General features: G+C 27.0%; 1 protein-coding gene across 1 annotated transcript in view; it reads left to right on the top strand.

Annotated features, from left to right (window-relative positions):
* Positions 1–5,539: 5,539 nt before the first annotated feature.
* The window catches only part of LOC100166917 (uncharacterized), an 85,131-nt gene continuing 75,144 nt past the window's right edge, over positions 5,540–15,526 (top strand). Inside the window, exon 1 of the mRNA NM_001162949.1 lies at positions 5,540–5,958. Within this exon, the coding sequence (NP_001156421.1) occupies positions 5,883–5,958 (76 nt within the window). The 5' untranslated portion in view covers positions 5,540–5,882. The remainder of the gene's footprint in view (positions 5,959–15,526) is intronic.

Raw genomic sequence — 15,526 nt, 5'->3', positions numbered from 1 at the left:
TAAGTTTTAAAGTTTTCATTAAAATTTTATAAATTTTAAACTACAAAATAATTTGTACGTTTTCGTGATTTTTACAAATGTTCGTAAAAATTTGAACTGCAAACTTTTATAACAAAAATTCGTGCATATTTATTTATAATATTTTTGAATCCATATGGGACCTTATATTGAATTTTTAGGCTTATTCATCGAGCTAAACATTTCCACCAACATTTACCTACCACTGGTAATATTTTATGAATAATCACAAAATAAGAAAAATCGTTGGAAGAGAAATCAATATTTTACGTGTGAATGTCTCAAAAAGTTAAACTTTAACCACTCATAAGAATTGTACGTGCTTACGTTAAACTTTTACTTGTTAATTTCTAGTTAAAAAACTTAATTATTTCCGATGTGTCAGGTGAGATGCAGTTAAATATAATATACCTAATTATTTATTTATTATAGTTGACGTCATCTAATCGGTACTAAATAAATTTATTTGAAAAATAGTTTTTTTACATTAAATTAGTTTATGTTTACTGTTGTACAATTTAATCTTAAAAACGTATCGATCGATCCATTGATTATTTAATGAGATACAAAATATGAAAACACCTAATGTAATACGTTCAATATGAATTGTAATGGCAAAACCGAGAAGTAGGTACCTATATATTAGTTTCAGTATTTTCATTCTAAAATATAATCAGTAATCAAATAGGTAGCTTTATAAATGATTATAGATCATACAATGATCTTAGAATGTAAAGGTACCATCATAATACCAGTATACCACATTACCACTGTTATAATAATAATAATATAATATTATTCCGGCATGTACTTACCGGCTATTTTTTTTTACACTTTGAAGTTGGTATCACTGTATAGCAAGAATGATTTAAATTAGAATCCAAAAGTTCTAACTAAACCAATTAAATATCTTTTCAGGTTGAAAAAGTTCTACACGTGAAAGTTTTGGATTCCAAAAATAATATTTCAGTTATTATATTGTTTACCCGATAAATAATTAGGTAAAAACAAATTTCCGATAAAGTTGTCGTTCTCTGCAAGCTTGGGCATAAACGCGTTAAAAAGTTAAAAGTTAAGTTAATTTTAACTTTTAACTTAACTTTTTTAAATTTAATTTTCATTAAATTAATTTTTAACTTAACTTAGTTTCATATTAATCATATTAAATCATGATGTAAAAATAATATATGTATTAAAACTGTAATCAATATTTTTCTGTTAATACGTAATTTTTTCGTGACGAGTGATTAAATTCGAAAATTGTTATCTCTTCCATTATTATAATATACACGCGTATCTCACTCTCACACGAAGTTCCGGACGTTAAATAAATAATAATAATAAAATTGTTTTGTTGCAGTTCAACGGTTTAGCGTTAATGCAACAATAATACAACTTGGAGTGTCATCGTGTGTTCATATTATATTTGTACACGCGACTATCTTCGGCTTATAATATCTTATATAACTATATCGGCTCTCGGTCTTTATGTATAATGTATAATATAACATAATAATGCCGCCGAATGACATGGCAAATTGATTGATTTAATGCGGTTTGCTAATAGATTTAATGCACCAATCGTGGGCCACCGAATCGTGTTTAAGAGACAGTTAGAGACGCACTGTTGTTCGATTGAAAGCTTAGTGGCTGCAATTTTGTATGTCGAATCCCTAGAAAACTGTTAGTGGAAAAAACGTTTATTTAAGTCAAGCAGTTAATTATTTTTTCGAAACGTGATTACTTTTTTCAGAATTTTCTTTTTGGGAATTTTCGGACACTAGCATACTTGTCTTAAATTATTTATTAATTTGTCAAATTTATCAATTCAATAAAGCGGTTCATTAAAATGTAATACACCAATCGAGGGACACTATTACTCGTGTTTAAGCGCACCACTATTGATTGATTGAATGGAATGTTTAGTGATTTCAGTCGACGATGCAACCGCGTGCATTAATGCGTAATAATAGAAATCAATAATTCGACTTTAAAAATATATTTGCATACCACGCATCGCTGCAACATCAGTTATATCTTTATAAAATATATATATTTATCCATTACATGAACGATTTACTGACGTTTGCGCTAAACGTATAGTAAAACATTTTTTATTTTTATTTTTAGGTTGAGTATAAAAATTTTTAAATTTGATTAAAATTATTATTCTTAGAAATTCAAAATAATAATTAGCTCTAACTTGGTCGATTTTCATTAAATTTTAATATTTTTTTTAAACTGTTTTAAACTTTTTTAAAAAATATGATCAACAAAACGGCTATCTTGGAAATTAAAAAAAAACTTAATTGTGTAAAAAATATTTAGGGTAATTTTTGAATTTTTGAAAAAAAAACGAAACTTATGCTATTCAATCAGAATTTTCATACTTATTACAGTAAAAAAAAAACCACATATAAAGATATTGATTTCCCATTGAGATACTAAGGCTGATACGGGACTTTTGGGACACATTCTATAGTCTTATGGATATAAATTCCAAAATAATTTAAGAATAATATACCTACGTTTTTAGTATTAAAATTTGTCAAAAAAATATATTCACAAATTGGCTATGGTGAATTTTTCTGAAAAATAAAAATAAAAATAAAAATATGTTCTTCTGTATACTTTTATTGCAAGCCTTTATAAATTATATAATATATATAAAGAACAAAATGTTTAAATATTGATTAGAACAGAAGTTATTTCATTTGTCACATATTTCTGTTACACTTTGTAATTTTGTATATTAATATTATGACATAGGTAATATATGATGCAACCACGTGCATTAATGCGTAATAATAGAAATCAATAATTCGACTTTTAAAAATATATTTGCATACCATGAAATGCTGCAGCATCAGTTATATCTCTATAAAATATAAATATTTATCCATTACACAAAAAATGTAAGTAAGTAGAGTAAGTATCTTTTATATTTTATGCATAGGCAAACAAAAAAAAACATCTAAAATCATAATAAATATTATGAATCATTGTAATGATGTTTTTTAATGAGGAAATAAAATATTTGTAATTGCATATTACTAAAGCATAATAATGTATTATTTTAAAATGTTAAGACATATATTAATGCGTTTTTTTTCAAAGGTTTTTTAGAGCATGAAGTCCCTTGCCCTAATAATCATTCATCAATTTAATCATTATTCATTAGTAATGATTATTGATGAATGTTGATAAATTATAGTACACTAAAAATTTTTAAAAACTTTGAATAAAACTTTTAAAAATGTTTTACATAAAAAAAAAATTAGGACGTCACGAAATGTTAAATAATACATTCTAGCTATATAAGCCGACTTCGCTAGGATTAAAAAAAAATTCTATCTCTCTATCGTTTTCCATTTTTCTTCAGTTTATATATAATATAAACACAACTACATAATAATCAATTTTATGATTTTACACTTCTTAATTTATTCTAAACTTATTATTATTTATATAAATACAAACAAAAACTGGAGACGGATTTTATACGAGTCCTTAAAATTCGAAGTAAATACAATATCGTTAAGATTGCCATTAATATTTAGTATTTACATGTTTACTTCAAAATGAAGTTCAAAATGAAGAGAGCAAGTCTTAATTGAAAATCATAAAAGTAATCATTGTAATAATTGTGTTTACAACTATTTGTTTTTATAATTTATATATTTCTAAAATAATTTATATGTAATAATTCCAAAGCAAGTTATAGTAATTTATTTTCAATTAGATATATAGTTAAAGTGAAGTTAGGCACTTTGGCATAAAATGTAACTAAATTAGAACATACAGTGTTAGTTCTTGAAATTTCCCAAATGTCTAACTTGGTTGGATAGAAGTTGGTTAGTGAAAATAATAACTTAATAAATATAAATTTAATAAGCCGTTTGTTCAAACGTAAAGTTTTACATATTTTGTTTCTTTGAAAGTGGCTTTTTAACTATATAGTTAGTGCCTATATTATTTCTAATAATTATAATAGAAATATCATACGTTTATGTTCAAGCAACACTATATAGTGACCTATAATAATAGGGGACGAAAAATAAAGCTATAAACACACCTCCGAGTCTCAATATATAGGACCTATAATATATTTCTATAAATATCTATAATTCTATAAACTGGTATAATTCTTATTGAAAACGGTCCAGTAGTTTTTCGTCTGCAAATATTATAATCTGTGCGTTATCATATTATAACATGCCGGACATAGGCTTAGCAGTTTTTTTTCTTTTAATTTAGGTATTTATCATATTATTTATTTGCTATAGTTTTATTTGTCTCGTGACATATTTTCCGAAACGAGTGCCAGCAGAGGCATATAGGCTATTCGCGCGTTGGATCTCGTACATAACGTAATAAAATATATATATATATATTATACTGTTTTCGAGAGTGTATATAATTAATTTTATTAATTTTTTTTTATTATTCTTATTTTTATTCATTTCGAGTGTTGAACTTTCTAGCGTGCCCGGCGTTACGCACAATCGCGGCGAATAATTGTGAAAATCCACACGCGTGAATGAGTATTTCTCTATTTGACGATGCGATATCGCATGTACACTCATCATACGTACATTCATATACATAAGGATATTATATACCTACATTATGTACTTGTTATATACATTATTATATACAGGGTGTAACTAGGGAAAACAGGACGAAATACATAGCACGCGTATGACAAAAACCGTGAAAATTACAAATACATAATAAATTATTTAAGACTTAGGTAGGACACCTAACGTGTCGGTGGTTAAATTATTCCAAAAAAAAAAAAAATAAATTGTTAAAATGGAAAAATTGACTTGAATAAACGTTTTTGCCTAAATCTAAATTTTTGTAAAATTAGATTTACAAATCGACTATTCCGAAAAAAAAAAAATTAAACTAAATTTAAAACAGTCAACGGTTAAGTGTTAGTGTTGTGTACTTGTGACGAAAGCGTCAATAAATCACAATATACAAAGTACAAACATGTTTAAACAACAATATATAATATTGATTGGAACAAAGTTTGTCATTCCATTTGTCAGGTCATTCTGTTACACCTTGTATAATGTATTATAACTTTCGGCATCGTCGTCGTCGTCGTCTTTTTCTTCTAGCCGGCAGGCTTTTCGACGTCCCGTGAAATAATTAATTTCACAATAACGTATTTATAACAATAATAATTATAATAATAATAATAATGATATATTACACATTATTGATTATACCTACAACTCGCTATAATATAATAGGCATTATCTGTTTTGTACGAAAAGGTTTCTAAATCTCGCCAAGTCCCCGGAACAATCGATCGAACGGTACGGGACGTCAAATCGACGGGGAAACCGATTATGGCACGCGTCGATCATTATTCGCGATGTTTTGTTGTCGTCTGCGACGGCCATTGTCTCGGCCGTGTGAAAACGCACGCGGATGTGCAGGCCCTCCGCACAAGTCTCTGAGGCGCCGTCGATACTTAAAACAGTCGCTTGTCTGCTGACGGCCGACAGTCGTGGTTATTCGGCGGATTTCGCGTGACTGCGTAAAAACCTGCTGAGTATACCTAGGTACATACCGTATCTGGTATCCTAAATCTATCGTATCGCGAGATCTGCGCAATAATAATAAATTATAATACTGTAACAACCGCTGCGGCTGCGAAGAAAATATTATCATTTTAACCGTTACGCTTATATTTTCGTTGTTGTTATTGTTCTTATTATTGTTATCATTATAATTATTATTCGTTTAAATCGTTACGATCGCGCGCGTATACGTTCTCCGTCCCGCAAAGCCTTTCGAAAAACAATTACGCGATTATAACATATATATAGTACTTATCTACCGTTAAGATGAACGACAAGTACGTCTGCTGGTTCGTATGGACCCTGGCATTTTCCATCTCGCCGAACGTTTTCGTTCATTCCGGTAAGTAATATCATTAACAACTCGATAATAATAATGTACCATTATGACATATAGGGCTGTGAATTTGCAGAAGAAATATTTATTGTTTTTAGCTTACTGTAAAACATGGCTTCCTTAACGCACGAACTTTGAATTTGGTTCTGTACTAATGAATTTAATTTTTTTCAATATGCGATTTTTCGCATTTTTTTTATCTATTAAGTCTTTTGTTCTTCTTACATCATTTTTTTCAATACTTTTTTTCGATATTTAGTTTCCGACAGTAAAAACTAGTAGACATATTTTTATGAATTTTTATTTTAAATTTTTTTCATTTTCGTAAATAAATATTTTACACATTCGGTACACAAGTGATATATCGTATAGTTAATTAATATAACATATTTAATTTATTGTTTGTTTAAGTAAAACATAAAAATGATTTACATATATTATGACTGTATGCCTTACACTTAGTGCATGCTCGTATTGCTGTATAGGACCTTAGGGACTGGAACCTTTTTAATTTATCGGTATCGGTTTTGGTACTGGTTCTCCAAAAATAAAATAACTGTTCCGGTTCGGTTCTGAAACAAAAGAGTATCGATTTTAAATAATTTCGGTACCGGTTACAGTTAATTTAGGTACTGAAAAGTATAATAGTTTTAAATACCTATCCGGAATACGGCTTTTATTGATAGTGACATTTTTTTTATAAGATATTTTGGAAAACTGATATGATCATACATAGCTTATACACAAAACAGTAATACCATTAAACTATGGTAAATAAAATAATTTTATTTTTGAACCTAAGAGAACCTATTTCATTTAAAAATTCCGGTTTGGTTCTGGTACTTTATTTATTAAAATCAAGGTTTCGGTTCAGGTTCCGGTTCTTAATATTTTAAAGGTTCCAGAACTGGTTCTTATAGGTTCGGTTCTATTCCCTGGTATAGGTACCGTAATAATATCACAGATTTAGGTACCAAGGTACCTACAATGGTGTTTTTGAAGGCATGAGCATCACTATAGAGTCCAAATTCTGGAGTAGCAAAAATAATCGTCTGCAAAAAATTTACTATTTAGTAAGTTTTTTTTTCTAATATAGTATTTTTCACGGGTATAAAAAATACCCCTCGATATCCCATAGTTTGGTATACCATGGTGGTATACGGCGTTTACCCATTATTACCAGTAGGTGAATTAGCATATGATATACCCTATAAAAACAGTACAAAATATACGCTCGCATACCTTAACATTTTTAAAAATAAAGCAATCCGTATTCTGTATTATTGTCGTACGGTATTTATCAATCGTCTATTGCATATAAGTTAGAACCGTGCAGAAACCAATGACTGAGGTTAGTTATTACCTCGTATTATAGGTGCATAATGTATAATTATTGGTGCCGTTTGTGACTGTGATTATTTTTCGATATAATAATCGTGTTGCCACAGATTAATATTTCTATTTGCTAACGAAAAATGAATTTTTGTAAAGTTTGTCACTTTGTGTAGGTATGTGGGAGATTTGCAAAATAATTATTTTTGGATTTTTGAAGGGTTGCATCAGTTTTGCGATTATAAAGTCACAATATTATATTCATTGCGTATTAAAATCATTGGCTTAAAATCATAAATGAGCAAATCGTACACAGTATACACCCTATGTTTTTTTTTTATACGAAAACACCACTAGATACTTACAATCATATATATAGGTACAATAATTATAATTATTAAACCGTTAACTTTGTGTTACAAGCGCGACACGACCATTTGCATATTATTATAAATTGTGTTTGTGCAAATTGTGTGCATAAAATAATGCGTTATTGTAAATTATAATTAATATTAAATTATTTTATATTATAATAAAATTGTATCAATAAATTAGCATTCGTTTTTTACATTGTATTATACGGTGTTTCTAAGTGTGACTTTGCCTTTTATACTTCTCTCATCTTACTTGTTCATTATTATTTTTAATTACCTACTTATTGTACCGACTATGACTGTTTGGATTGTGATTATTTTAAAATATAAAGATATATTTTTTTACAAAAAAAAGTTTGGCGGGTCTTAAAACTACCTTATTTAATTTAGTATTACTGAGTCGTTCGTTTCGGATATATTTTTATTTACATTAATTGGATTCCACCATAAAATAAAATGTGTAACGGTTTTTTATCGTTAGGTTTTTAGTTTTTCGAAAGACGGTATACATTATAAATGGATTTAATATTCTGAAGCAGAATATTTTTATGAAAATTTCGATACTTAAAAAACTTAATACCGGTGAACTAGATTTTCTGTAGGAATGCATAATAGTCGTATAGAGTAGTACTATAACCATACAGGTTAGGTATAAATCGTTAAATTTGAAATCAATGATGAAAATCATTGAATACAGAAAACGTTTCTGAGCTCGGGAGACAGGTGGATCATTATTTGTTTCCAATGAAAGTTTATGTTGTATGTACTCAGAATCTAAACAAATCGAACTCAGTCCTCAGAATGAATGGTTAATAAATAAATTAGTAGTGATTAATATAATTTAAATGAGTGGAATAGTCGACCAATCATCTTGACTTTAAATCCTTAAAACTCATTGACCAATTTATTGTACGAAATTCGAATCTTTTGCATCGAAATTATAAGAATATTAAAAAATTGTCTACCTAGGTACCTATATGAAATAATAACGTGTGTTCTCATTTGAAAAAAGCATGAAACTTAAAAAATTATAATGTTAATTAAATAGTAGTTTAATTAATATTTAATTAAAAATCTAAGAAATTATCTGTGCAATAAGTGCTTGTTTTCCATTTCATGAAATATATATATTTTATAGGTACATGCATGGTAACAGATAAATATATAATTTAATAATATTGCAGTTATGAACATGGTTTGTGTCCATTTTAAGTAATTCTGTGCTCGTTTCGAACTTCAAATAATAGTTCTGAAAAATAATTTAACAGCGAAATGATATTACGTTATTTGATATAATAATATTATGGTTATAATTTAAGACCGGATTTAGCATGAAATGTATGTTGCTCATACACATGCAGTCAATGAGTGTCCATAAATCATTATACTTGATTGATTAAATATCAACATTTTATACTAATTATTTTTGCATATTTCGACGTTAGTGCATGGTTTGCATATTTGTGCATAATATTTTAACAAAAAAGCATACAAATATACCTAATAATGGTCCAAAAAGGTGTTGAGCAAAAAAAAAAAAAAACATCATAAGTAGATAGGTACGTTTATATATCAAATATTTTACGATTCAATGAATTAAATTTATTGTACTTCCTAAAAGATTATTTATCTGGTTTGCAATCTATTAACGATAACAAATTATATTTTTGTACTGCCTATCTCAATATCCGTGCTATAATATATATTATATATTTTACTTTTACTTTTTGTTTACAAAAAATTTAATAAAATTAATAAATAATTAACGGTGCAAAATTGAAATTTAATCTTGCATGTTTTGTATTTTTTCTTGCCTATTTTGACTTTTATTAGTGCATATTCGCATGCATATTTTACAATTTGGAATGCGCATATAAATTTGGTCTTAATGGTTATAATGTACCTATATGTATACGACTATTACATGAAAGTATACTATAGTAAGTTAATAGTATTAAAGTATTATTGTAAAAAATAAAAAAAGGCATTTTTGACTTAAGTATTTTATTACCTGTATAAAAGTTAAAAAGAATAATATAATATAGTATTATTGTAATAGTAAAACCAATTTTGGTACATAATATTATTGAGTTGAAAATATTATCATCGCTACTCGTTTGTATCTATGTCAAATTGAAATTTACTAATGTTAATTTATTTTTTACTTAAGAACCATATGAATAAATTAAGTACTTATATAATTTTAATATTTTACCTATCATTTTATTCGTGAACAAATATCATGCAATACATTCTATATTATAATATATTAACAGTATTATTCTATGTTTTATTTTTTACTGTATTTTACGTATAGTGATGGTTGAATTTAAAATGTTGACGATTTTGTCAAAATTTTTAATTTTTATTAAAGGTTTGAAATTGTGTAACAAGTTTAATCATCATCAGTATATTAAGTTTTTATTACAACAGTTAAAAAAAAATTGCGATAAATCATAATATTAGTTTTTATAAGTGTTTAAATTTAAGACTTTGACGAAATTCGTAAAAACGGATAATATAGGCTGACAAACGTCTTCTTTCAGAATCGGTTTTTATCGTACACAATGATTTATATTATCGTTGAACTCAAATTAAACACGTCCATTGCAGTGATCTGTTCAATGATGATAAGTTGCACTTGATATACTTATATTATATTATACTATATTATACCTATGTTGAGTGTATGAATGACTAAAAAAAAAATCATTATACATTACCCACAAATTATTATTCCATATGAAGTCAATGAATCGACCAAATTTCAATTACTTTTACATAAGGCGATCGCAATAGCCCCTGTCGAGCAATCGCGAGGTGTCGTGGCTAACGACCGGTCATTTAATTTTTAATTGTTTCGTTTTGATCGTAAAAGACCGATTTTATTGTATTTCAGTTTTTTTTTATCAATATTGGTGTTACGTGTTTTCCTTGTTACTCTTTTACTCTTTGCTAGAGTACCTAATCTCAAGTGTGCAACGTATACAGAAGCGTTTGTGGCGAGAAAACGCTTTTATATGGTAGGATGACACTGTTACTCACTTGCATTTTCTTCCAGTACTCGTTATCGTGGTCAGCTGTCCGAGAATAAATCGATCTTAGACTTGTCGAGTGTAAATCCTGTTGGAACTAGTTGAATCATCCATTTGTGTGATACTCCTCGTTATCGTGGTCAGGAGAAATAAATAAACTTTTACGAAAGTTGTCGATATTTACTCGTTTGACGGTTTGGGAATCGGAAACCGATTATATAATATAATTACAAGTTGACGAACGTCTTTGTTCAGAATCGTTTTTTATCGCATACAATGATTGATCAGTGAATTCAAATCTAACACATCCATTACACATAAACTACTATTAAATGACGAGGTGCACTTGACACACACTATTATTATAATTACTATAATTTATAATATACAGTAGAGTTGTTATTTGTCCTCTAATTATTTTTGTTACTGTAAAGATTTTTCGTTTTCAAATGAAAATCCTGTTATTTTCAATAAAAAAATTCTGTTTTTGTATATTTGTATGGAAATGTTGATGTATAAAATAGCATATTATTGAATGTATTGCATTGATAGATTTTTTCTTCACAATCATATTTTATTATTTTAAACTCTATACATTTTAAAGTTCAGTCGAACAGAGTGATAAGTACTCAACCTAATAGAGCGTCCCAATAGATATTTTCTTAATGTCACTTTAAACACCTAGAGCGCGGGTTTATATGCACTAAAAAGTATCAAAATACGACTCATAATATATTAATATGCAATAAAAATCGTGAAAATATGCAAGAAACAAATTTCGATTGGGCAATAATATGGTAAAAAAAACACAGAGTTTGTATTTGACAATAAATTATCATTATTAGTCAAGAATTCGATGAGGTATTAAAATAATTAAAAACAAATTAAACAATTGTTTAAGTGAACTTATGATTGAGTATCTACATAATGAAGTTGTCTTTATTTCAATAACTTTTTACTATTTACTGCCTATAAAATTTATTTTTGAATTTTCTGCTCAACAAAATATTATTTCATACCTTTAAAAAAAATAAATGTTTGATTCAATACGCACTAAATTTTGAATCTTGTAGAATTATGCGCAGCAAATTCCAGCAATAACTATTAATTAATAATATGCAGTAATATGCAAAAAGTAAAAAATGTGCCATCAAACTATTATGATTCGTGAATATTAATGACGAAAATCCAGCGCATGGATAAAAATCCACGCTTTACATTTATAATGTAAAGTATTACAGAGCGGTCACCGCTACGTCTTATAATTTTTTTTTTACCACAGCAGTAAGTTATTTAAGCACTTTCGTCTTTAAATGACAATCCGTTTATTTTCAATAAAAAAATGTTGTTTCTGTACCTATATATTTATGGAAATATCAATATTACAATGACATACAGTATTTCCCAGAAGTCCCGTATCACCCTTAGTATCTCCGTGGAAAATCAATATATTTAAATGCGGTTTTTTTTACAGTCATAAGTATGTAAATCCTGATTGAATAACATAATATTTGATTTTTGTTTCAAACATTTTTTTTGGCAAATAAGTTTTTTGAATTTCCAAGATTACCATTTTGTGGATCGTATTTCAGATTCTGAGTGGAACGATGAATGTATTGATTTTACAATGATGTGTGTTTTTTTTTAAATTTATTTTTTTTTGTGTCTGTGTACACGATAAGTAGTCGAAATAATGCTAAGATTTTCAACTTCAGTATCTTGTTCGATCAGAAAGTGAATATCGTTAATGCATTGGGGAGGTCAAAATTTAAATTTCCCAGTAGTTTTCAAAAGCGCCGAGAAAAACAAAAGAAAAATTAAGGAAAAACGGGAATTTTTACGCAAAATCGATTTATCACAAAATTGAATTTGGTTTTTGGTGTAACTTTAAAAAAAATGACCGTAGATACATGAAATTTTGACTGCATGTTTATTTTAGCATTTTCTATACACCATAACATTTTCAAAATATTTTGATTTATTTTGAGCTCTTTACGGACATTTTCATTTTTAAATTTTTTTAGTTTTTTTTTCTATAAATATCAATAAAGTTTTATCTGTTGGGCCAAAAAGTGTATAAATTTAATACAAAGCTCCTGATATATTGTTACAATATCAGTTGAAAAATATTAAAAATACATAGGCACAATTTTTTTTTATAAGCATTTAAAGATCAAATTTTGACAAAATTTATCAAAATCTCGAAAATTATCAATCAGTGTAAATCATAAATTATAAAATGTTCAGTTTTTATAGCTAAGGATTGACAATTTTAAACAAAGATTCTCATAAATAGTTCATACTGTAGCCGAAAAATCTAAAAAATGTATGAGCACAGTTATTTTTTACAGACATTTTAAATTCATATTTGGACAAAATTACATATTAAAAAGCCTAGAATAACTATTTTAGTTATTTTGTTTTGATTGTATAATATTATTTTGGGGTACTTGAAACTTCTAAAGTATAATATTATATATCTATGATAGTATCACACTCTCACGGTTTGTTGTTATTGTTAATGTACATATTAAAAAACCTGGAATAACTATTTTATTTATTTTGTTGTGATTGTAATGATTGTATAATATTATTTGTGGGTACGGTAGTACTACGGTTTGTTGTTGATGTATAACTCGTTACCTGATGGATATTGTGATATGATTAATTTGGAATTTATTATTAATACCTATTATAGGTCAATTTTTTTTTAATACTATAGATAAGTATACCTACCTATAATATATGTATGTCTAATACCTAGACTGACAAACCGTCTCCGCTCAGAATCGTTTTTCTTATACAGTGATATTATATCATTGAATTCAAATTTAATACTATCCATTATACAGTGATCCACTTGTAACCTACTGTACAGCAGAGCGACATTCACTTACCCACCTTTTTTTAAACGGTTTTAAAAAAAATATTAAAATTTAATGAAAATCGCCCAAGTGAGAGCTAATTATTATTTTTAATTTTAGCCGAAAAAACAGCAAGATTGTAATAATTAACATACGAATCGTATTTTGATAATGCCGAATGTATAGGTAACATATATTAACTAGGTTGCTTAGAAAAATGTTGCTTTGAAATTCAAAATAATAATTAGGTCTAACTTTGGCAATTTTCATTTCATTTTAATATTTTTTTTTTGAACTGTTTCAAAAAATACGATCATCAAAATGGCTATCTTGGAAATTTAAAAAACTTATTTGCCTAAAAAAAGTTTTTGATAATTTTTGAAAAAAAAAATCAAATATTATGCTATTTAATCAGAATTTCCATACTTATTACTGTAAAAAAAACGGCATTTAAATATATTGATTTTCCATGGAGTTACTATAAGGGCGGTGATACGGGACTTCTGGGACATACTGTATAATAATATACTATATATTGTATATGAAATTAATATTTTTTTCTTCGTAATCATATTTTAACACTTGATACTAACTTAAAAGTTTGAACAGTTGAAAGTTTAGTCGAACGGAGTAATGTTTATAGAAAAATTTAGCGGGACTAGACCTCCCACATAACCTAATATAATATATTTTCTTATTGTCACTATAAATGTCATGATTATATACTTAAATGCTTGTAAAGATGTAATACTTAAATAAATAACTATATTGCTCCAATATGATATTTAAAAAAAAAAAGGTTTCCGATAGTCTTGTAGTTGAAAAACCTGAAAATAAGACCCCTCTACAAAATATGATGAAAAAATAATATAATGTTACAAATTATAATACTATATTATTATAACATGCTTTAATGTAAAGAATATTATTAAAGCAGATTTTCGTCTTAAGAATATTTAAATACATACTAAGTATTTCGTTACAAAAAATAAAAACATCATCAGCTGCACTTTGTGTATAAGTATATTATTTTAACGTTAAACTATTGTGAATGCCCAAAATATAATTCTATACAATATAAATATCATCAAACTTTTGCCGTTATTATTGGACTAATAATAATAAACTCAAATAGTTACTCGCCTGTACAATAATAGATTAAGATTGGACAACTTAATTTTAAGATCTTAAAAACGTATAAATTCAAGAATTCAAAAAATATTTGTACTTATTATTATATTTTAAGTATCTTTCATACATTTTTTGATGGAAAAATGAAAATTAAGTTTGTTGTGGAACAAATGTATATCTCTATATACAAACATTTAATTAGCCGATAATTAGGTAAGACCTAGATAAAACTTAACCGAATATAACGTTCATTATTTTTTCATTAGTAGGTGTAAATAATTCGTATTAAAAATAAAATAAAGTTCTTTGGGACATAATATGTATTTTGTGGATCTACGGTAAATCTAGGTTAAAAATACTCATATGTATCCTGAGCACAGTATTTTACTTCTTTATAGGTGGGGTGGGGCAACAACACAAAATATACAATATACATTGATAATAAATACAGTTTTTTTTAGATTCTGAGTGGAACGATGAATGTATTGATTTTACAATGATAGGTGTTTTTTTGTTTATTATTATTTTTTTTTGTGTCTGTGACACGATAAGTAGTCGGAATAATGCTTCGATTTTCAACTTTAGTATCTTGTTCGATGGGAAAGTGAATATTGTTGGTGATCGGGGAGGTCGAAATTTAAAATTCCCAGTATTTTTCTAAAAATTAAGAACTTTATTTGTTGAGTAAAAATACTTGAAAGTTTAATACAGCTCCTACTATATTGTTGCAATGACATTTGAAAAATATTAAAATCCTTAGTCACGGTTTTTTTCATTAGCATTTAAAGTTCAAAATTGACAAATTATGAAAAAATCACGAAAATAAGCAAATTATTTT

Source organism: Acyrthosiphon pisum, chromosome X, assembly GCF_005508785.2.
Source record: "Acyrthosiphon pisum isolate AL4f chromosome X, pea_aphid_22Mar2018_4r6ur, whole genome shotgun sequence".
NCBI classification, from domain to species: domain Eukaryota; kingdom Metazoa; phylum Arthropoda; class Insecta; order Hemiptera; family Aphididae; genus Acyrthosiphon; species Acyrthosiphon pisum.
This window is presented reverse-complemented; position numbering and strand designations above follow the sequence as displayed.